At 55.0% G+C, this 21,834-nt stretch overlaps 5 protein-coding genes across 5 annotated transcripts; 2 read left to right on the forward strand and 3 right to left on the reverse strand.

The window, feature by feature from the left end:
• Positions 1-382: 382 nt before the first annotated feature.
• On the forward strand, positions 383-2,739 carry CDEST_13690 (Putative AMP-dependent synthetase/ligase domain, AMP-binding, AMP-binding enzyme domain, ANL). Its single transcript, XM_062929846.1, has 3 exons — positions 383-482; positions 546-2,443; positions 2,508-2,739. The coding sequence occupies exons 2-3, from the start codon at positions 821-823 to the stop codon at positions 2,580-2,582; spliced, it is 1,698 nt and encodes a 565-aa protein (XP_062785897.1). The 5' UTR covers positions 383-482; positions 546-820; the 3' UTR covers positions 2,583-2,739.
• Position 2,740: 1 nt separating this feature from the next.
• Positions 2,741-5,224, reverse strand: CDEST_13691 (Putative transcriptional coactivator Hfi1/Transcriptional adapter 1). The gene is made up of 4 exons (XM_062929847.1): positions 4,617-5,224; positions 4,269-4,558; positions 4,088-4,199; positions 2,741-4,035 (listed from the first exon to the last, which is right to left on the reverse strand). Exons 1-4 carry the CDS (start codon positions 4,849-4,851, stop codon positions 3,314-3,316), a joined length of 1,359 nt encoding a protein of 452 aa, XP_062785898.1. The 5' UTR covers positions 4,852-5,224; the 3' UTR covers positions 2,741-3,313.
• A 168-nt stretch (positions 5,225-5,392) lies between these two features.
• On the forward strand, positions 5,393-8,645 carry CDEST_13692 (Putative gamma-tubulin complex component protein). Its single transcript, XM_062929848.1, has 2 exons — positions 5,393-5,683; positions 5,765-8,645. Exons 1-2 carry the CDS (start codon positions 5,520-5,522, stop codon positions 8,292-8,294), a joined length of 2,694 nt encoding a protein of 897 aa, XP_062785899.1. The 5' UTR covers positions 5,393-5,519; the 3' UTR covers positions 8,295-8,645.
• On the reverse strand, positions 8,636-14,537 carry CDEST_13693 (Putative serine/threonine-protein kinase, active). Its single transcript, XM_062929849.1, has 3 exons — positions 11,422-14,537; positions 10,547-11,175; positions 8,636-10,488 (listed from the first exon to the last, which is right to left on the reverse strand). Exons 1-3 carry the CDS (start codon positions 13,379-13,381, stop codon positions 9,727-9,729), a joined length of 3,351 nt encoding a protein of 1,116 aa, XP_062785900.1. The 5' UTR covers positions 13,382-14,537; the 3' UTR covers positions 8,636-9,726.
• Positions 14,538-18,767: 4,230 nt separating this feature from the next.
• Positions 18,768-21,657, reverse strand: CDEST_13694 (Putative mediator complex, subunit Med1). Its single transcript, XM_062929850.1, has 2 exons — positions 20,989-21,657; positions 18,768-20,930 (listed from the first exon to the last, which is right to left on the reverse strand). The coding sequence occupies exons 1-2, from the start codon at positions 21,370-21,372 to the stop codon at positions 19,269-19,271; spliced, it is 2,046 nt and encodes a 681-aa protein (XP_062785901.1). The 5' UTR covers positions 21,373-21,657; the 3' UTR covers positions 18,768-19,268.
• Between the last annotated feature and the right edge of the window lie 177 nt (positions 21,658-21,834).

The raw sequence follows: 21,834 nt of genomic DNA on the forward strand, positions 1-21,834 counted from the left end.
TCCGCCGGCAAAGTTGAGCACGCCAGAACGACATGTAAACCCTTTTGGGAAGTGCGAGGTGTCGTCGTTGCTTACCATTCTCCTTCTCCTCCCAACTTTCTCGGAGGCTCGTACCTCGGCTTGTCGATTCCCCCAGCTTTTTCTCCTCGAGGCCCCCCGCATTCGACAGGGGTTTGATGCGGAGATCTAGCGTCACGAAGGTGCTCTACCGCACCCCCCCATGTTTGGATTGCATCAATTGCAAGCCATGATCTCGCTGGAGAGCCGTGACCATTGGACGGAATGGCGCGGGGATGGGTGGTTTCGTCTGGAGTCTTTCGACTACCTAGGTCGAACCAATACTGTACTTATATGGGATCCGCAAGTCCCACTTCTCCGTATCCGTCCCGCCTGTCTCCTTCCTCAGTGTCGTCGACTTGAATCCCACGGATTCTATTCTCTCTCCCTCCTACATTCAACAAGTAGATTTCTTAGTTGCTTGAGTAAGTTACAGGCCCGGGAACATTCCGAAACAAAATGATCTTAAACCATTGACTCGAGCTCAGGCATCCTCCATTGCTCTGAGTAAGAGACCTGCTGCTTGGACAGAGACTGGGATCTCGAAAAGAAGCTTCAAACCTTATTGAAGCAGGACGTTCCTATCGGCTGACATCCTGACACGCTACGATCCGCCAGCTCGACGGAAAGCTCCTACGTCTATTGCGTCTACTACGTACGAACCACACTAGGCCTCGACGCGTGTGAGAAAGAACATCTCCCACTGCAGCCTCTATATTAACAGCTTTTCTAATCCAACGAAGGCACACGGCAAACAGCAAAGATGCCAATAAGGTCACGGTGGACGGAGCTCATTCCGAACTGCTCCTTGCAGACATGGATTTTCGGCTCCTCTTTTGACCCTCTCTCTGACCGCAAGGCTTTCTATGATGCCGACCGTCCAGACACACACTACCTAACCTTCTCCGACTACCGCACTGTGGCCAAGCAGATCGCCATCGGTCTCAAGGCCGCGGGCCTCAAACCCGGTGACCGCGTGCTGCTCTTCTCGGGCAACAACCTCTTCTTCCCTGTCCTCTTCCTTGGCGTCCTGATGGCCGGTGGTATCTTCACCGGCGCCAACCCTGGATTTGTCACCCGCGAGCTCGCATATCAGCTCAATGACAGCGGCGCGACCTTTATGGTCGCCGCCGAGGGCAGTCTCGACACCGCCCTAGAAGCCGCGAAGCAGGTCTCCATGCCCACGAGCAACGTCTTCGTCTTCGACACCACAATTCCCGGCTCTGGCAAGGCCGAGAAGCCCGCGCGGGATGGTGCCCGCCACTGGACCGAGCTGATCGCCCCTCGATCGCAGGCTGAGAAATTCGAATGGGTTGAGCCTTCTGACGCCCGCACTACGACGTGCTGTCTCAATTATAGCTCCGGCACGACTGGCGTACCCAAAGGCGTCGAGATTTCACACTACAGCTATGTCGCCAATGGCACTGGCGTTGTCAAGGTATCGGCTCTGGAACAGGACCATGAGGCATCTATCGCCCGCTCCGTTGGCCTTTGTTTCTTGCCCCTCTACCACACCTACGCCCAGACGTACTTCGTCGCCAACTTCGCCAAGCAGGGCATCCCCGTCTACATCATGGCGGGTTTCGATTTCGTCAAGATGCTCACCTACATCCAGCGCTACCGCGTCACCCAGCTCGTTAGCGTGCCCCCCATCCTTGTCGCCCTGACCAAACACCCCATCACCGCAAAGTTCGACCTCAGCAGTCTCGAGAGCGTCGGCTCTGGCGCCGCACCCCTCCCAGCCGATGTTGCTCGCCAAACGGAGCGCATTCTCAAGAAGGACGATCTCATCGTTCGCCAGGGCTGGGGCATGACCGAAGTCACCTGCACCGCCATGACCTGGGACCCGACGCGCCTGGAGCGCAGCTCCTCCGTTGGCGAACTCATGCCCAACTACCAGGCGAAGCTCGTTGGCGAGGACGGTAAGGAGATCACCGAGGCCAAGGTGCCCGGCGAACTCTGGGTCACGGGCCCGACTGTCATGCGCGGCTACTGGCGCAACCCTAAGGCGACCAAGGAGACGATCGTTACAGACGCCGAGGGCAACCGCTGGCTGCGTACGGGAGACGTCGCATACGTCCAAGAGTACAAGACAGGCGGTCTCTTCTTTATCGTCGACCGCATGAAGGAGCTCATCAAAGTCAAGGGAAACCAGGTCGCTCCCGCCGAGCTCGAGGCCCTTCTTCTCGAGCGGCAGGATGTCGCTGACGCTGCCGTCGTCGGCGTCACCCTCGACGGAGAGGAGTTTCCGCGGGCCTACATTGTCCGGTCGCCTGGGACCAGCGCCACAGGCGAGGAGATAGCCAAGTGGTTGGAGAAACGGGTTTCCAAACACAAGCGCCTCAAAGGCGGGGTTGCGTTTACAGATGTTATCCCCAAAAACCCTGTAAGTGTCCTGCTTCCCATCTTTTGCAGTCCAGGCGGGCAGGCTAATTATATTACACGGCTAGTCGGGCAAGATCTTGCGAAAGATCCTTAGAGACAAGGCCAAGCAGGAAGTTGGCAATTCTGTTTCAAAGCTATAGCTATAGGAAGAAGAGAGTTTCGACAAGGCAACAAGCTGATTGTAGTTACTAGATCTAGCGGCGCCTCCACAGACAGAGAGAGCTCGCTACATATATGGCTTCAAAGTGAAATATCAGCTGTAGAAAGAAGAATATAGTGGTGGACTCTCTAGGGACCAGGAGAAGAAGCCTGTGATGTATGTTGCATTAAGTAACCTGTCACGTTCCGCTAACTGAAGCCACCCTATTCGCCACCTTTCCGTGCTTGCAGGCTCACAGAGAGCAAGTAATAGGGTATCGTCCTTACTGTACAGAACCCTTCCTTTGCCAAAGAACCCTAAACGCCTCCTTGGTTTCTTTGATGACGTTGAAAGCGTACGAGCCCCTCCCCCCCCCTTCCTCTGATATCCTATCTCGGGAAAGTCAATAAGAGAGTATGTAGAAACCGACCGAAGTGCCAAAAATGGCAAAAAAAAGAACCAACGACGCCTTTCCTGATGCTAATGCTGACGTGGGGCAATGCTGGATATCCCCAACTTCCAAAACCCAGCAAAACAACCTTACTATGTATTCATCTTCCTCTTCCCCCCTTTATCATTCCGGGAACGAGATGAAACATGCCTTTTCTTTCTTCTCCAACCCCATAAGCGCGCCCAGTCCGTATAGATGGGATGAATGCCCTGAAGAAAGCGCTTTGAGTAGAGGATGTCCCTGTTAGATACCCATGATGATCGTTGTGGTGGTTGTCCGTACTATGACCCAACCGCCAGACACGATTCCAGCACGGAGTCAAGAGCGCCCATGTCTTGAGGATCTGCGCCTTCCCACCACGACTCCGAGTCGATATCCATGGCGTCGACGTGCCCGTTTGGCAGCTGTTCGGCAGCCAGCGGCTTGACGGCGGGGGCTTCTCCTGTCTTGGATCCAATTGGCTCGTGGCCTGGAAGCCAGGTATAGTCGTGCCAGTTCTCAAGCTCTCCTTCGCGATACCCGTACGATATTGCTGTGTTGATGATGGGGAACTGTGCCAAGCCGCTGTCTGCCATCTCGAGAGCGATCCGTACATCTGCCATGCCAAGGGGTCCGCGCTCGCTCGCAGCTTTGGACTCGATGGGTAACAACCCGCTCTTATCGCGCGTAAGCTCGCCTCGTAGAGCAGCATCCTCTTCTTTCACAAGCTGATGCCGATACTTGTGTGTTTGGATCCACTGTGTACCAGCGCCGAAACCGGCGGTTCCGCCCTCCCCCGGGCCATTGCTCCTTGTCTTGGAGAATATAGCCGCCAGCGATTCCTTAATGAACGTTTCTGTCGCAACAGACATAAAGTGTGGCGCTTCTTGAACATGGCCGCTTGTAAGTCCTGCTTCATAGCAGAACGGTAGCATCCTGCCTTCGACTACAGCGGCGTCCGGAAATTCGCCCGACTCCACAGCCAATGGCTGTGCAAAGCGCTTGCGAATTTCCAAGTCAAAATCTGCATTGCCATCAGCACTCAGCTTTCAGAACAAGTTTGAATTTCCACATACTCATCTTATTGATACCGCCAATGCCTCCTGCGCTGGGCGGTACTTCGGCTGGTTTAGGCTGTCGCCTATGACTGTCGAGAAACACGTTGGAAAGGCTCTCGTGAGGATCGAACTGGGCAAGACCATTGTCAGTAAGAAGTGACGGAGAAACGGAGACAGAGATAATAACATGGGAACCGACATCATTTGAAGCCAGATCCTTGATGCGCCGACGGTCTTTTGTGGGCAGCTGCATGACATCGCCCTTGAGACGACGCTCCGCAGCATCGCCAGACACAGGCTTACTGCCGACGGGAGCGGCGGGCTTGTCATTGGCGCTGACCCAAGGGGCAAGCCCCTGATCCGGCATCTCCCTCGTGACATTGCCGTATATAGCAGCTATTAGCTGATTATGGAGGTGTTCCCTTTCGCCATTTGAGGATGCGAGGATGGGATCGATTCGTTCTGAGTACTCGGTCTGGTTCAATCGGCCTGGAAAAGAAGATTAGCAATCAAGAAAGTGAATGCGCAGGTGTCGGGGGCTGCATACCGACGAGGAACTCTGTTGTTGACTCCTTGTACACGACCCATGCTTCGGGGCCGATAGCTTGCTTCAAAGCGGTATATAGCGGCTCAAGGTCAATGCGGGCGGGAATGATCTGGCTTGTTTTGGAGGTTTTGAGGGACCCGGGGGGTTGTACGGTGATGGTCTTGGTGGACAGAGTCGGTGTTGAAAGATTCACAGATGGGCGGCTGCTCAAGGCCGCGGGGTCGATGTCGGGCATTGCGACGACGGGATGCCAGAGAGGCAGATCACGTCGTCAAGCGTATTAGTGGAGCTGAGCGACACTTGCGTGCGCGGGAGCAGCAACGGCGGGCGGACGACTGGGCGCAAGGCGAGAAATATGTTCATGAGTAGCAGTCAGCGAAAGAGGTAGACGATGCGATCGCGAATTCGGTATTATCTCGATGAACGGGACATGTTGTGGTCGCTGGCGTGATGGCGAAGATTGGGGGGAAGTGGTCCCGTGGTTGGGTCCGTCTCGGTCACTCGATTGCGGATAGTGGAGGAAGACGGGATGCGATTGAGAGGTGCTGCACTGCGTTGTCGATGGAAATTTTGCCGAACTGTCTGACGACAAATGCCAACAGAGAGGACCGAGCCTGGGTAAGAGGTAGAAGAGACTGAGGAAGGCGCGTGATTTGTATGGTCCTGAGGGTTCAGGGTACTTCATCGAACGCTTTGACCACTCCCCTTGTGCCCCTGTGGACGGCTTGCAATTGGCATCAGCAACACTGTGAAGTCGCGTCCGGCGCGTCGCACAGCGTGCTGCATTCGCTGCGAATACACATACCGAGGTCGATACCGCTCCGTCACGACGAAAGCCTCTCTCTCATTTTGGGGGATTTGCTCGAGCAGGTCTCGCCTTCCTCCCGGTTTTTGACTTGACCCATGTTCGGCAATGCCATCATGTCGGCCAACCGCGAGCATCGCATTGCTGGCGCTGTCGACAGCCTAATCGCACACCTGATACCCAACGACCCCCACGAGGATGATGTTGCTGCCCAGGAACGACATGACAACTGCTTTGAGTTGGTGAAGTCAATATTGGAAGCGTGAGTCTCGCAAACGCCCCAAGACACTGTGCGATCCCGCAGCTATCTTGGTCCTTGTCATTGACCAAAGCCGTCCCGCAGCCCCGCGTCCCCCGCCATTTCCTCAGATGTCAATCACGCTTCGGACCTGATCAAGAGGAAGCTCATACAAAGCAACCCGACACAAGCGCTGCGCTTCTCGAATCTATACACCCGGCTTCTCTCTCTACCCGTTTTGGGACAGAAATGGGCCATCCTGTACCTCCTTTACCAGCTCGCCGATTCCCCGGATCCAAATGAGCCACTGCCCCTGCCCCCGCCGAACCCCCCTTCGCAAGCACAACGCGACCCGTTCCGGAAACATGAAAGAGACCGTTCTTCTAAGAACTCGACGCCAATTTCAAGACAAGAAGAGGAACAGTTCAACGATGCCTTTGCACCCGAGGGTTTGAAGAAATTCCCGCCGAAACAGCCCAAGAACCGGTCAGCCGACGAAAGGGAAAATGAGCAGGAGAAGGGAAACGAGACAGACGAGGTTGAGGCGAACAAACGAAAAGTCGGTTTAAAATCCACGCTGCTCGCCGACAACTACAACGAGATCGAGCCTTCCGAGACCATTCTGTTGCGGGACCTCCCCTTTACTTTACAAGGGCTGTCATCCACGACCTTACCTTTCTCAAAACCAGACACTATTACGTTGCCCCCGACATTACCATCTCCAATTATCTCGCTCTTGCACACTGTGTCTGAGCCGTCTTTATTGTATCGGCGTCTTGACATCTTCGTCAAGTCCCCAGCACAAGGTTTGCTGAGGCAAAGCATCCGAGCCGCAATAGGTGGAGAGTTACGGTCCTACCTTAGCTTAGTCGCGACTCTTGAAGGCCAGATCCGAAGAGCATTGTCCTCGCTGGACGATTCTGCGCCAAGAGGCGGGATTGGGAAGGCAGGCGTGACCTTGAAAAGATGCGTCGTGTGGACACGGGAGGCTACGATGGGTCTGAGGCTCATGAGTCTCATCGCCGAAGAGTCGGAGAGCAAACGAGGCGGCCAGCTCATCTCTCTCATCCATGGGTTCTCATCATCACACGGCGACCCCATGGTAGCGGCGTTCGCTGAACGGTTGCTTGTCCACGTAACACGCCCGTTTTACGACATTCTGCGCCGGTGGATATACGATGGCGAGCTTCTCGACCCTTTCTGCGAATTTTTTGTCAAGGAACAGAAGCAGACAGACGAGCCCAAAACGGGAGGCAGCAGCGTTTGGGAAGACAAGTATGAGATTGACAAGGACATGGTCCCCAGCATCATAACCCAAGACTTCGCGCAAAAGGTCTTCCTCATCGGCAAGTCTCTCAACTTCATCAGACACAGCTGTGGCGACTCCCAATGGGTCGAGGACTACTCCAAGGCGGCCTCGAAGGAGTTACGCTACGGCGACACCGCTACCCTTGAGGCTTGGATCGACGAGGCCTACAAGACGACGATGAAGCGTCTTATTGACCTGATGGCGAACAAGTTCCACCTCTTTGAGCACCTCCAAGCCTTGAAGAACTACATTCTTCTCGGACAAGGTGACTTTATCGCTCTTCTCATGGAATCTCTTGCTGCGAATCTCGATCGTCCTGCCGGTGCACAATACCGACACACACTTACAGCACAGCTCGAACATGCTATCCGCGGCTCCAACGCCCAGTACGACTCTCCCGAGGTCCTCCGCCGCCTCGATGCACGTATGCTTCAGCTATCACATGGCGACATTGGATGGGACTGTTTTACGCTCGAATATAAGGTCGACGCGCCAGTGGATGTCGTGGTCACGGATTGGGGCAATCGCCAATATCTCAAGGTTTTCAACTTCTTGTGGCGCATCAAGCGCGTCGAATTTGCCCTGGCCTCGACGTGGCGCAAGTGTATGACGGGTTCGCGTGGAGTGCTTCAGAACTCGGATCCAGTCGTCGTGCAGACCTGGAAGTCAACCCGTGGCATCCTCGCAGAAATGATCCACTTCATCGGCCAGCTCCAATACTATATCCTGTTCGAGGTCATCGAGTCGTCTTGGAACGAACTTCAGAAGCGCGTACATCGCGAAGGCTGCACGCTAGATGACCTCATCAAGGCCCATACCCGCTACCTCAACGACATCACCCACAAAGGGCTCCTCGGGGCGCGGCGCAGCATCCGACATGCTGACATGGCGACTGGCGAAGACGACCGCACCTCTTACCTCTCTCAGCTTGGCGACCTTCTACGCGCCATGCTCAGTTACCGTGACTCCGTCGACGGCCTCTACAGCTGGAGCGTCTCCGACTTCACACGCCGACAAGAGGCCGACGTCATGCGCATGTCAACCCGCGGCGTCCGGCATCAGAAGAAGCCGTCGGAGCCGGGCGGCGACGGCGAGGACGACAACCCCGCCGTCGCTTCGGAGTTCCCCGTTCTCCAGGACCGCCTGCGCCAGCTCGGCGCCACGTTCCGCTCCCGTCTCCAGATCCTGCTCGGCGACCTCGCATATCAGCCTGACGTGGACATGCGTTTCCTCGGCGTCGCCATGAACTTTAACGACGTCTACCAGCCCTCGAGGAGACGGAGCAAGACGACCTCGACCGCCTCTGCCAACACTTCCAGGGCCTAAGGTGGAATGGAATCTGTTATCGATGTGGGGAGGGGATGGACGTAGGATTGCCACGGGTCGTGGGCAATGGCTTTCCCTTTTAAAGTGTGAAGCACAAGCCCATTTGGTTGGAGCCTTTGCGCAGATGAACCTGAGAGCCCCTATGAATGACGAACTACCTATCCATCATTGCGATGTCTGACATTACGTTTTGTTTGTCGTGTGACAGGAGTTCGCGTGCATAGACTTGTCCCTGTGCCTCGCGAGGAATACATGGCGTACCAAGTCTATGAGTCACAGTTTGTGGGAAGAACACTCAAGTCATGCTAGAAGAGGCTTTAGGGTCGATTTGAATGGAAAGTTCATAACTATCATGGCATTTCGTCATGGAATCATGAGCCAAAAAAAAAAATTGCAACCTCCCTGTGACAAAGGGAACAGGCGCAGTCTGGCCAGGAGATGATCTATCTGATCTTTGGGTAAGTCCGCGTGATACGGCTACCATGCAGTGTTCCTTACAAGGGAGGGGGGAAACCCCGCCCCCATCCAGGACGGTGGGTGGGCTCCAAGGCTCACGACAAAAACAAAACCCCTTTTCCTTTCCTCCTCTCTCCTAATCGCCCGACGATACTGACACAATTACCCATATATACATAGCGCGAGGCGTCCGAAATGCAGCATGTGGCCTCCGATTATCGTCAGAGACGCCCCTTGCGGTCGTTGCTGCACAATGCCGTAATTCAGAGACGAAACCGAAACGAGACTCGTGAGCTTCTTTGAAGTATTTTCTCCCTGATTTCCGTTTTTAGTTCTCGTGCTCGACGCCGAGTGTGCTGCCTAGCCTCTGGCCTCACTGTCGCGTCTCGAAAAGAATACAAATGTAGTCTATACATGAAAGTCTGGTTCGGCTGGAGCTGTGACAAAAGAAAATGGCCTAGTCGTTGAGCCATGCTCCGGAGCCACCGGACTTCCAATTGATTTCTTCGAACAAATAACTTTGGCGATGCTTTGCTAAGCAATGCCGATTGATTGGTGTGTGTATGCCGAGTTTGTTTTGTCGAAAGTCGTTTGCCGAGCCGAACGATCGAACGTTTTCACACATCGTGAGGCGGTCAATCAGGAACGACAAAAACAACATCCGCAACAGGCCTTGCTGAACACATCTCATCGCAAGACTGAACCGTAGCATCGTCATATCGTAAGTCGAACGCCGCCGCAGTAAAGAGATCCTTAATCCAGCAAAAGACCACGAGACGCGGGCTCGTGTCCCAACGCCATGTTCCAGAATTCCAACTCCATTTCGCCGTATCCACTTCATGAGCGATCCAGCCAGAGTCGTTCAATCCAGATAAAACGCCTCAGAGAGCTCTACGCACACTGTGCATATCCTGAGCGGTGAGCGGATTCCAAGCCGACTGGTGCGGCATCTAAGGTAAGTGCATATGAAACGTACTCAAACGTCCATCATTTCGGTGTCTTCGTCCACCAAGGTAGGGAGTGCGGTCGACTCGCTAGGTCCCCAGACACCTTCGAAGACAGTCGCAGCCGATCTGCGACGTTGAGCAACCCAAGTCATCGAGGGCGTAGACAGCAATTGCTGAATGGTGGGTCGCTCGCTCGGCTCGGGGCTAATCATCCATCGGACGATTTGATCAAGAGAACTAGGGTGGAAGGGATCGCTCATGAAGTCCGGAGGGGATCTGAGCTCGGTGCGCTTGCGCGTGATGAAAGGGCTCTCGTCGTCCATGACCACGCTCACCCGAGTAGGGGCAGCTCCCGAATGCAGGCTGATGTCCGGAGCGCTAGTTTGGCCGAGCAATGGGTCATCTAAGGACTGCATGGTAGGGACCCCCGCCGCGTCCCGATGAGCGCTGGTCGCAGTAGTGGCGCTGAAGGTCAAGCTGGGGACTTCGGAGAGGTCACCGGAACGGAGAGCAACCCAGGTAGGCCCGTTATCGGGGAGGACAACGTTGGCGGCCATCTCGATCATGATCAAACCGAGCGAGAAAATGTCTGCGGGCTTGTTGAAGTCGCCGCGTAGGATTTCAGGGCCGATGTATTCTCTGTCACCTTCCGCGTCGACGCCTTTGGCAGCAGGCCACTCCGTTGCTAGGCCGAAATCGCCAATCTTGAGGATGCCTTCAAAGGTAATAAGGATGTTCGCCGGCTTTAAGTCGAGATGAATGAACCCAGCTTCGTGAATACTTTGCAGACCCTGTGCCAGAGCGTTAGTTCTGATTGTCCGACTCTGTGGAAACGCCGTGTCAACATACCAACCCAACGTCGTGGATGACCTTCCAGATGCGGAAGTCATCTAGTCTGCCTTTACGACCGACATTGCTGAGAAATTTGTCCAGGGTACCTTCGTCGCAGTATTCCGTCTGGATGTAAAGGTACTGGTTGTACTCCCAGCTGTCGACGTAGTGAACAACGTGGTCTGCGTGTGTAAGGGCCTGAAGCGCATGGACTTCTCTGAGCTTAGACAAGCGGTCCTTGGGTCCCGTGAATTGGCGACGGGCCTTCTTCACGGCGTAAATGCGGTCTGGCTCGGGGCTTTCGCGAGGATTCTTGGTAGGGGTTCCACTAAAAACGGAAAGAAACGAGGCGCGAGAGTACCCAGCCTTGACCACGCGGTATACGGAAGAAAACTCTCCCTTGCCAACCATCTCGACCTTGTCAAAACGAGAGTAAAGTGAGTCGTCAGCGTCCGAGTTGGCACGACCAGCATTGACAGGAGTCATGAGCTGAGTGGTGGTGCTTTGCAAAGAGTCACGCCCAGAAGGCGTGACCGGGGTAGCAGCACTCTTCGACTCGGCAGGATTCGAGATCGATAGGCAGCTGGCATCGGGAAGAACGACGTGAGTCGAAGGAGTTCGCGGGGAGCGTTGTTCCACTGGACTTGCTATATTTTGAGTGGTAGTCTTAGCCAACATGTTCATTTGATAATCGAGAGCCGCACTGCTTAGTCGAGTTCGCAAGGGTGAAGGAGCCCTGAAACCCCTTCCCAACCTCGAACGACCAAAAGACGGCAGAGAAAAACGCTGGGTTGGAGACAGTCCGTCGGTGGGAGAGATGGCAGTACCAAGCCGAGAGCTCGGCTGGCCACTGACAGCCCTGTCGTCGGACTGTTCCTGGGATGTACACTTACCAGTAGATTCTCGGGAGATCATTGGCCGTACAGCAGACATGGGAGGTGGAAGTGTCCTCTTGGCGCTGGGGCTCTCGATGCTCTGTTCGCTCAGGTTGCTGAAGCTGGGGGTGAGACCCTGCTTGGTAGGAGTCGGAGGGGCATCATTTTCAACCCCAAGACCGACATTGAAGTTTGTGTCAAGGGAGAATTTCTTATCTTCATCCAGGCTCAGGACACTGCCTCGGCGTGCATGACGTGATCCGAGCCGCTGGAAGATGCCCAGGCCCTTTCCGGGATTGCCGAATGTGCTCCGAGATGGGGCCCCTGGAGCATTGAAAGGAGTGGAAGGCATGCCACCAAAAGAGTACCGATTGCTCTTCTTGATTGCACTGCCAGGTGGTGGCGGGAAAGTCGCGAAGCCGTTGGTGGGCTTCTTGCAAGGGGTGTCGGGCATCGTCAGCTTGTTGTCCTCCTCGGGATTACGGTTCACCTTGGAAACGAGGCCAGTCGACATGAAGGCTCCCGCCCAAGGCTTGGCAGACTTGAAAGGGGTGACGTTCTCGCCCTCTTCCTGCATGAAGGATGGCCGGGAGGAACCGTAAGGCATCGACTTGGCAAAGTTAAGGGGAGCTCGTGGTCTCTCAAAAACGTAGGGAGGAGGCATGCTGTTGTTCTGCTCTTCGAGGCTATTGCCGGACGTCGAAGTTACCAGCGTCTTGGACAGAGGGTGAGGCTGATGGGAATGTCGCTCAACCGGGTGAGCAGAAGGGTTGGGCAGCGGCCCGTTCGAGGTGAAGGGGCTGTCCCGAGGAATTTGAGGAGGGAGGAACTGATCCATCGAGAGACGCGGCCGGTTCTTAACGTTGGGAGTAGAGAACTCTCCGCCCATTTGAGCCAAGTGGTTCGCACCAGACTTTCGTCCCCAAGAGCTCCGATCGTGCTGTCTCTGCTGGAGCGTCGACCGGCGAAGCGAACCGGTTCTTCTCGGGATTTGAGGAGGCGGGGTTGGCGAGGGGAGGGGTTCCCGAGCAGCAGGACTTGAACCGAAAAGCTCGTACTCACGCTCTCGGCTAGCTTCGTCGTGAATATCAAACCCGGTCTTAGCTGGAGTGCTGCTAGTGTTGTCGAAGATGTTGAAATCAGATGTGTTTTGGCCAAAACTCGAGATACCATGTAAACTTCGTCGCTTCGCGACCGGACTGCCCAGAGAGGCCTGGTCCAGGTTCATGATGGCGTCGCTGCGCTTGAGGGCGCCCGATCCTGGGGCCCCCTGCGGGTCACCCTGAGCCTCTAGGTGCTTGAAAATATTCGTCTGCTGGGCGTGGCCGGATACGTCGAGGTGTAGGCTATGGCGAGATGCTTTCTGAGTTGATGATCGCGAGTGCGGGCTCTGTTGTGCAGAAGACTGGTTATTTTCCTGGCCCGAGGCCACCGAGTTTGAAGATGAGGAAGGAGTGGAATTTACCCCCGATTCTGTTGTAGCGTTGAGTGCGCGTTTGAGGGGGGATTTGGGCGATGTCCGAAGTCGGGTAGCCGGCCTCGAAGGACTGCCCGTCACCTTGGATGACTTTGCAGAGCGTAGAGAAAGCCGAACGCTCGGGCGAAAAGGTGTTGCAAGGCTCGGAGGGGAGCTGAAGGGAGTCGTCGAGGTCATCGAGGGAGGGAGCCCTGCTGGAGTCTGGCTTTGGAATAACTCCCCGTAAGCGGTAGTGTTGTTGTTATTGTTGTGGCTGCTGCTGGGAGGAGTTGGGGTTGGTGTGTATCGTCGGCATGGCGACTGCTGATGCACAGGAGTGTGGGATCCGCTGTGAGAGCTCTCGGAGCTGGGGGAGTCTGTACGCGCCAGGCTAAACTTTGATGGTGATCGAGACAGGGACCGTCGGAGGCTCCTGACTGAGGATGCAAGCACGTCGACATGGTGGGCGTGCGTGGGGCTGGGAACAGTAAGGGTTCCACCGCTGCTGTTGGAGAACGACATGGTGATGGTGTTCTTTCGCGTGCTGTACTGGTTGGTTGGTTGGTTGCTTTGTCTTCTTTTGAGTGTGTTGCTGTTGCTGTTGTTCGCTGTCGAAATACAAAGAGCTGAGTCACACAATGCGATTTGGTGTAGGCCCAGCAAGCAATGAAGCAGTCCTACTACCAAAGAATCTGTCGCTGGTATTTGTCGTCGTATACTGTTTCGCTTTTGACTGTAGGGACGTAGGTAGGTGGTGGCCGAGAGTGGTCGGTGGAGGGATATGCCGTAGGTTGAAGGGTATAGCGCGTGATGCTATCCGTGTTTCCGCAGGAGGCCGACAGAGAGAAGACCTGAAGGATGCTGGCCGTGGGAGCGCAGGGTCGTGTCGTCGATGTTTGAGGGTATCCGTCCCAAATGGCGATAGAGACGACGAAAGGGCGTTTTTGGGGAGCCCTGGTATCCAGGACTGGTTGCACGTGGACGGGGCGAAGTGGCCTGGTCAGCCGGGGAAGGGCGCCCTCTTTCTTGGGAGGATGATGGGGGGCGGGATGCGCGATGTTGCAGGAAAGAAGGCTGAGAAAAGGAGGGAGAGGGCCCGGACAAGAGGAGGGCGAAGCGAGGCGAGAGCAGAGAAAGAAGGGACGGGACGAGAGCGCAAGTGCATCTACTGCATGGCGCTAGGGCCTTGGGGGATTTGGCAAGCAGGAACGTTCAGGTATGCGTCTTGCTTCGCATCTCCATTCCCCTTCAGTCGCGATTCGTGATCGACAGCCGACTCATTCAAGTCATCGCATGAAGGAGTGGTAGATGGTCTTCCTCTTAGGTGGTGGTCGGGGTTATCTGATGCGCGCGGGTGGCGAATCAGGCCCTTGGTGCGAGGCAACTCGGATTGGTAAGAGATCCAAAAACCTGGAAACACGCGCAGTAGATACACGCAACACACCAAACGGAAGGGGGAGGGAAAGTTGGGATGGGTGAAGGTGTGAGAGAGGCCGGCGCAATGGGGTTGGGGAAGGGAATGTGATGCGCGGTGAGTGTGTATGGCGAGTTGTGTGCGCGAGAGTGGGTGGATGGCTGGGTGCGGGTGCGGATGCGGGTGTAAGTGCAGCGCTGCGCGAGCCAACGACGAGTGGGTGGGCGGGCGCGCGGGATAGGTACACTACCCAGGTATCCGTACAGAGAGAGAGAGAGAGAGAGAGAGAGAGAGAAGAGGTAGAGAGGGAAGATGGGATGGATGGCAAGGCAGGTAGGTGGGTGGGCGGGCAGAAATGGCACGTCTAAGCCGGGGGGATCGCAGTCAGGATGGATACTTTTTTGCAGTCAAAGCCGGGATCTGACTGGATAGAGGTGCTCAGGAACGGGGGAAAAGAGAGGGACGTGGAAAGTGTGTGCGGTGGAAGTATGGAGTGCCTCTTGCCGCTGCTTTTCGCGATGGCGCGCGAGGCGTATGTTGTTTACAATTCTTCCGAAAGGGGCTAGCTTCCACGTGATTGCGCGTTCCAAAGTGGGGGGCTCTCTGTTAGAACGAGACTCGGACTGAAGCCGTTCGAGAGACGCCGGGTTGAAGCTGCAGGTTCCGGATTGAGGAAAACAAATCTCGTCACCTGGGTCTAGACATGCAGACGTCTCAACTGAAGAATCTCGAGGCTGTAACATGTCTTGCTTCTTCGCATCGAACCCCAGCTTGGAACTCTGTGCCTTTTGTCTTGCGTTATCAGACACTCTAACAAGTCAGAAAGCCCACACAACAAACACCCACGGCCTCTTTCTAACCCTGACATCACTTACCCAACGGCCTGGCAGGCGAGTGTGCAAAGCAGGCCAGGGGGGGGGGGGGGGGCAACTTCGAACTGGGGGACGTTGATTGGGGGTCTACCGCCAGCACTCATTGGCCGCATCCCCCCCTCTGCCTGCAGGGTCCCGCCCACGCGTCTGAGGTCTCATGCAGCCCGACCTCACGACAGAAGGGGAAAATGGGCAAAACAACAAGGGAGATCAACACGTTCTGGAGACGCTTGGAAGACGAGACTGCGAAAGCTGACCGCTAAGGTATAGGCACATAGCTCAACTACGTATCCGTTTTTCTCTCCTGTCCTGTGCGTCGCACATCAAGCGTCCGCACCACATGGCCCAACCAAGACCAGACGAATAGACGAGGCTTGCGCACTTACATCCCTCTGATGGAAAAGGCGCCCGTATTCCTCCAAGATATTGTTGACACGCCCTTCCCTGTCTGCCAACGCCTCCTCTTGTTCGTTCGCCTTGATCATGGCCAGTCACGGTCACAGCCACACTCTGCAGTATTAGCTGCAGTCTGCAGAGTCGAAAAGGTCCCCTGGTCTTCAACTGCCACTTGTTCGTTTGGACTCCGTCAAGACGCAGCAATTATACTTCTTTTTCCCACCATTCCGTATCGTCATGGCTGGCTTACACCAGCTCGCCGAGGGGACGAGTGGCCGCAATTTGGCGAGAAAAGGTGGACAGGGATACTTGTAGGGGGGCGCGACGGCTGGTCCATGGACCACATCGGCCATGGACCTGGACCTGGGCCACTGAACAAACGCGACAAGCCACAGCCGCGAACCAAAACAAAACAAAAACACCAACACCAACAAAACAAACACTTCATCACAGTCCACCCCTCCAAGGTACTTTGCCTCCTCCACGCTTGTCTAATTTTGGACGGGGTCACCACCGTCGTCACCGTTGTTACCATCGTCATGACCACCCAGACCAGCCAACAGCCAACAGCCATTGATTGACCTTGCCCCATCGATTCCCTCCCCAATTTCCCGGGCCATTCAGACCGGTCTTGCCAGTCGCTCCCTATCTCGGCCAGGTTCTCCCCACAGCCGCTTCGTAGGACTGAGGTCTCAATAGGGGAGTAACTGGGTCACCGATTGATTGCGTCTGATATTACGAATTCATGCTTTATAGATGTAGTGCTGCATCGCGTCGCTTCTACTCGTAATCCGGGGATGACGCCACAACGTGCTCGGAGCCCTCTGAGATGTTCTTGGACGTGACTGCGGGTGACAGATTGCCTGCGGTGGAAAGTCAATGGAATGGGTAAATGCGCAGTCTTTCCAGCCCGGGACACGAAAAGCTCTCTTCCAGTCTTCCTCCAATCTCCTTTTCTGCCCCCCTCCCCCCTCCGGTAGAGCTCTTGAGACACGATAAACCAGGCACTTGGGACAAGGCAGCGGCTCTACTAGATTTTGCTGCAAGAAGAAACTGGTGTTTCTCCATCTTTTAACCGCCTTGGCTCTTCTCAGCCATCGACTGGATCTCCCCTTTCAATGGGCCGCCTCAATTTCAAGAACAAAACGGGCGCGAGAGAAGTCCGGTGTCAGGATCACGCTTGTTCGGTCCACCATCACGGGGAGGTTGGAATCGATGTTCGAGCCTCGAAAGCTCGGACACTCTTTGACTCTCGCCGGGAGTTGGTGGATAACGCAGGGACGACCTACTACGTACAAGAGACAACCAGGTTCTTCCCGGGGTTGGGGAGGTGGAGCGGGCTCCGGCAGGAAAGGACTCGCCGTCGCATCACAAGGGGAACGGACGACGGGAATGCAAGTCTAAAAGTCGAGGTGTCAGCCAAGGGTTACACCAATATTGCACATATGAACCGGAACACGAACAACAGGAAAAAATGAAGGAGACGCGTTGACCTTTCGACTTGGGAGTATTGGAAGAAAAAGTGAGCCGGCCGAGCCCTTCCTCCGTGGCTATCAAATCTGTGATGCGATGCAGCATCGTATTGGGGACGCACACAGACCGACTAGACGGACAGAGGTGTCGGTTTTCACAGAATGACCTCCGGGTTCTGTCCACCAGATTCCATTCCGATGCCGCCGCCATGGCATGGCAGTACCGGAAAGTCAGCCTAGTATTTGGTAGGTACGGGTAAAGATGGCACCCGACCCTGTACTCACATCACCTTTCACCAAACCAAACGATACATAGGTACCTATCCAGCACAACCCGTGTGGTCCCCCGCCAATCTCGCTTCCGGGGACGGGACAGGGTTTTCAATGTTTTGTTTGGGGCCGATTTGTTGACTTTCCCATTGTTTATTGACTTCCGATCAAAAACAATCATTTTCTCCTATCGATACCGCCCCCTCCCGCTTTCTATTCGGTCCCCTTCCCCCTCTTCGATCCCCCTCTATGGCTCTCCCGCCTGCCCCCCTCCGATTTTCTGAAGCAGGACGCAGGCATGAAACAGCACAGACTCCCGCACAATGTGACAAGAGGAAATGGACAAAGTCGAAAGGGGATTGAAGAGGAAGGAAGGGTGGGGGGGATCAGACGACACCCGTTGAAGTCGTTCATTTGGACTGACCATTGTCTCGACCCAAAAGACATCCGGACCGAAGGGTGGTAGCACTTACAAGCACCTAGTCGATAAATAGATAAAAAGTAAGAAGAGTTTTAGGATATAAAAAACGGCAAACGAGCGACTGCTCACAAGGTACAGAGTACCTTGTCTAATTGCAGGGTGCGTCTAGCTCCCGTCTCACCCTCCAGGCCCAGAGTGGAAGGAAGGAAAGGTAGCGCCCAGCCCCGTGTGACCTGGCCGTGGTCCGGCGCCGCCACCCGACGCTTCGTCCCCGGGGGTGGTTCATCCGTCCTTTTCTGAAGTTTTCTTGTAGGATTTCTTTGCTTTTCCTCCCGCCCTCACCTGCCATCCTCCCTTATTTCCGTCGCCTCCCTCTCCCCCCCTTCCAAACATCAGACTATTTGTGATCTATTGTGTCGAAATGTCTGCGACATCCCTCCCGAGACGCCCGAGGCGAATTGTCCCTTCCCGGCCGCAGCTCAAGACATGGTGTGGTATTGAATCAGGCGGACCCGAATGGACGGCGGGGCGCGGGGGGGGGGGGATCAGAGGGGAGAGGAGAGGGTGGAGATGATGCGTCCTGCGTCTGGGGACCGATCCAGCCTGATGTTTCCCAACTTGATCTTTGGTGCCCAAACCGCAATCTGAGCCTGAGGGTAGGGGGTGATTTGACAACTGACGTATCCAAAAGAGGAGCCAGGGGTCCAGGCCAGCATCTCAGCACGGTAACCAACGTCATCTTGATCATCTGTTCAATGTTAGGTACATCACTTTTGCTGTGTTTTCCACCGTGGTTTCCAGATTGTGTACCTGTGCTACCTTGAGAGAGACCGGACCGCCTCTGGGCACGCATCTCGGTCTCCTTCATATTTACCATCGTCATCAGCCCCACTGGCCGTAAAGCAAAAATATGAACCAACAATCGGACTAGGGGGAGAAGACGTCACAGTCAGCTGAGCAAGGCAAAGAGGCACCTGTCGATCGACCCCAACAACCAACATCAGTCCTATTCCCGCCTATGTATGCGCAAGAGATCCCACTAGTGTACCGCAGGAAACAAGAAGCGTCATCATAATTAACTTTATTACTGTCTTTCTTTCTTTGCGGGCTGTGGACCGGCAGGAGCCAATGGATGAATGTTCCTTTCTGTCTGCTCACCAAGCGGCTCTGCATTCCCTTTGTTTGGGTTAACTGCCAGTGAATAGCTCCTAACGTCATCGGCCAGCCAGCCAGTTACCAAAATACAGACCAGGCCGCCGCTGCTTCTCTTCCTCCCAATAACCCAACGCCATGAGCATGCAGGCAAAGTTACATTGCCCAAAACCCCCCAGCTCTCTTCCAAGATTTGTACACTTGGGGATCCTGAACCTTCCTTTTCTCTGATTCAAGAAAAAAACACCCCCCCCCCTCCAACCCATTTAGGAGCTGATGGCCCTGTCTGATGAGCAAGAAAAGGTCCTCCCTCTGGGTATCAATTGTACAGAACAAACAAAAGGAAAGTCAAAATAATACCCAAAGGTCATGCCGTATGGGGTTTGTCTTAGCGTCTGCCAGCATCCGAGAGCTACGATAGATTCTTTCGAATCCATTCTGCCCAAGAGCAAAGGTCTTCCATCACTTCCAGCAACCTTCCCAGGTCTTGCGGGGTAAGCTGTTTGTGTTTGCCCTTGTCTGTTTCTGCCACATCTTCGCCGTTGACAGGAATAACGTTCTGTGAAACGACGTGTACCAGTCCATTTTGTTGAATCTGCAGGTCGATGTTGGCTGTGGCGTTTCGGAAAGGGAAGACGACATGGAGGCCGGCCGACGGGTGAACGGTCAGCACCACGTCAAGTGTAAGCTCTTGCTCATTGGTATCGTATGTCCGAGACATGAACCTGTCGTACTCGACTTGCGTCGTTATGGTATCGTTGATGATGATGGAATCGTTGACGTCCGGTACGATCTCGCCAGCAATGTTGGAGCCGAAACTTCTCTCAAGTAGAGTTGATATAAAAGCGTACTGACGGAGAATAGGAAGCATTGCCACCAGTTGCCGTGGATGGGAGAAGGAGAGTTCCGTTACCGTCTGGCCATACACAGGCTTGTAGATAAGCAGCGTGTTCTTGTGCTTCCGCGACGATACGGTGTTGCCGTCACCAGGGACCTGAACCTGAACCTTCCTCTTGCAGGAGATAACCCGGAGCTCGCTTGCGTCATGGTTGCTGCCCTCGGGTATCGGGAAGGAAATGCTGTCGAACGTGTAGGTAGGCAAAGGCATGGGCTGGGCCTGTGCTCCTGTAAGGGTGTGCAGCGTGTTCCACACCGACTGTGGCACGATCACTGAGGGGGTAAGGGTTGCTACGAACTTGACGTTTGGATATTTGTGCGTTGTGCCATCCGGCTGCACCACGTCAATGCCTGGATCCTTATTATCGTCAGTTTGGGGTAGCGTGGTGGGCTCCGGCTCTAGCCAGTCGAGAGCCGGTCCAGAAGCAGCAACGAGGATATCCTCGGGCCCAGGTTCGGCCTTTTCCACCTTCTGGGAAATCCAGTTCTCTGACACCCGGACTGGAGGAAACATGTTTCCATCCAAGGCCTTGCAGCCTATGAGAATCAACCAAACCTTCTCCCTAGTCTCGCAGTAGCGCATTGTCTCTGTAGTTTTAGGAATGACATGGCGTCTCTCAGTCCAATACTCGATGCTGAGTCCCACCATGTCTCTCGTGTGCATCATGGGCCGTCCGCTCTTGGTGCACATGATGGTTGTTTCGAGAAACCGGTCTGGCTTGCCGCCCATGGCAGGGTCTTCTCGCAGCTTCGACAGCTCCCACTTGTGGAGTCTCTCAAGACTCTCGAAGATGCCGGCCAGAGCCTCCTGGCAGTCGAGTCCGGGAATGACGCTGAGCTTGTCGAGGTTTGCCAGGCGCTCCAAGTTCGCAGAGAACTTTTCCAAAGTCTTGGTTAACGGGCTCTGGTCGGGGCGAAGCTGCAAATCCTTAAGGAGGATGTTCCCCGCGCGATCCTTGTGTCTTGTGACGATGGGGCCCGATTCCGGAAACCCCAGCGAGACGTTTTCCACGATGTTGTTGTTCAGCTCGATATCGATCGTCAGAGCTTGACCGGCGATGACCAACATCCTCGTTTTCCTGCCGTCGGGCGACCTATGCTCGTCCCACATGCTAGTAAGACCTGTTCGAAGCGTGAGTCGCTCGAGTCCGGCTTCGCTGACTCGTCCTTTAGCCTTCTGCAAGACAACGGGTCAGTCTTCATTCAAAAGGACAGCGTATTACATCTTGACCTACTCCGAGAATTTCAATAACCGCATCTAGCCTCTTGATCTTATCGTCCTCGCTGCCTAGTGCCCCCAGGCCGCCAAATCCCCCGACGCCGACGTGATCCAGACCAATGTCCAGTCCGCCACTGATGCCAAGCGCGCCCATGGCAGCCGCTGCAGAAGGACTGTCGAAGTTAAGGGCGCCATTCGCCGGGTGGCCCATCAAGGTGGTCGAAGTCGCAGGCGATTTCTTAAACTGCTGAGGCGACGACCTAGGCCCTCTAGGCGAAAAGGCCGCGTGGGCTTGCGACGCCGAAAATGGCGTGGATACCGGAGGAGTCGCTGCGGTAAGCTGCGAAGGGGTCCTTCCCTGCTGCGAGGCCGCATGCTTCATCTGAGTCGGGGTCGCCATGGTGCAAGTCGGTCGCTTGGTCGAGAGCGTCCGTGAATTCGCAGGTTGACTAAGTGGAATTATGTCGCCGCACCGCAAGATTCTACTGGTATGCTTGCGACCATTGATTGGCTTCTCGATGTGATGTTTTGCCTTCAATCTCGGGATTGGGCCAAGAAGCCAATGGGTGACGCAGATGTGAGGAGCAAGTGTTGAAGACGGGAGCTCGAGGTTGAGCTCGAGTCCAAAATCGGCATGTAGCGAAGGGCAGAGCTAGTGGCCTGCGACTGACCACGTCCCGAGGTCAAGTCGATAGTGGAGTCGCGCGCCCCGGTATTTAGCCGGTTGTGCCTTACCTTCCTTGAGTTGGTAGGCTGGGGCTGGCTAAGTGGTTGGCTTCATCCGTGGACTTTTGTACAGAGTATCTATCTAGACACAAGGGAACTGTTCTATGCCATCCATTCATGCCGGATTCCACTTCGG

The sequence above is a fragment of the Colletotrichum destructivum genome, chromosome 9, assembly GCF_034447905.1.
Source record: "Colletotrichum destructivum chromosome 9, complete sequence".
Taxonomy (NCBI): Eukaryota; Fungi; Ascomycota; class Sordariomycetes; order Glomerellales; family Glomerellaceae; genus Colletotrichum; species Colletotrichum destructivum.

Excerpts from the sequence above, each read along its gene's own strand:
- CDEST_13690 (XM_062929846.1), top strand. The coding sequence starts at position 821 with ATGCCAATAAGGTCACGGTGGACGGAGCTCATTCCGAACTGCTCCTTG. Across the intron at positions 2,444-2,507 it reads ATGTTATCCCCAAAAACCCT|TCGGGCAAGATCTTGCGAAA; the intron begins GTAAGTGTCCTG and ends TTACACGGCTAG.
- CDEST_13691 (XM_062929847.1), bottom strand. The coding sequence starts at position 4,851 with ATGCCCGACATCGACCCCGCGGCCTTGAGCAGCCGCCCATCTGTGAAT. Across the intron at positions 4,559-4,616 it reads AACAACAGAGTTCCTCGTCG|GCCGATTGAACCAGACCGAG; the intron begins GTATGCAGCCCC and ends CTTCTTTTCCAG. Across the intron at positions 4,200-4,268 it reads AGGATCTGGCTTCAAATGAT|TTCGATCCTCACGAGAGCCT; the intron begins GTCGGTTCCCAT and ends GGTCTTGCCCAG.
- CDEST_13692 (XM_062929848.1), top strand. The coding sequence starts at position 5,520 with ATGTTCGGCAATGCCATCATGTCGGCCAACCGCGAGCATCGCATTGCT. Across the intron at positions 5,684-5,764 it reads GTGAAGTCAATATTGGAAGC|CCCCGCGTCCCCCGCCATTT; the intron begins GTGAGTCTCGCA and ends GCCGTCCCGCAG.
- CDEST_13693 (XM_062929849.1), bottom strand. The coding sequence starts at position 13,381 with ATGTCGTTCTCCAACAGCAGCGGTGGAACCCTTACTGTTCCCAGCCCC. Across the intron at positions 11,176-11,421 it reads GATCTCCCGAGAATCTACTG|CAAGTCCAGTGGAACAACGC; the intron begins GTAAGTGTACAT and ends CTCAAAATATAG. Across the intron at positions 10,489-10,546 it reads TCATCCACGACGTTGGGTTG|GGTCTGCAAAGTATTCACGA; the intron begins GTATGTTGACAC and ends GCTCTGGCACAG.
- CDEST_13694 (XM_062929850.1), bottom strand. The coding sequence starts at position 21,372 with ATGGCGACCCCGACTCAGATGAAGCATGCGGCCTCGCAGCAGGGAAGG. Across the intron at positions 20,931-20,988 it reads CGGTTATTGAAATTCTCGGA|AAGGCTAAAGGACGAGTCAG; the intron begins GTAGGTCAAGAT and ends GTTGTCTTGCAG.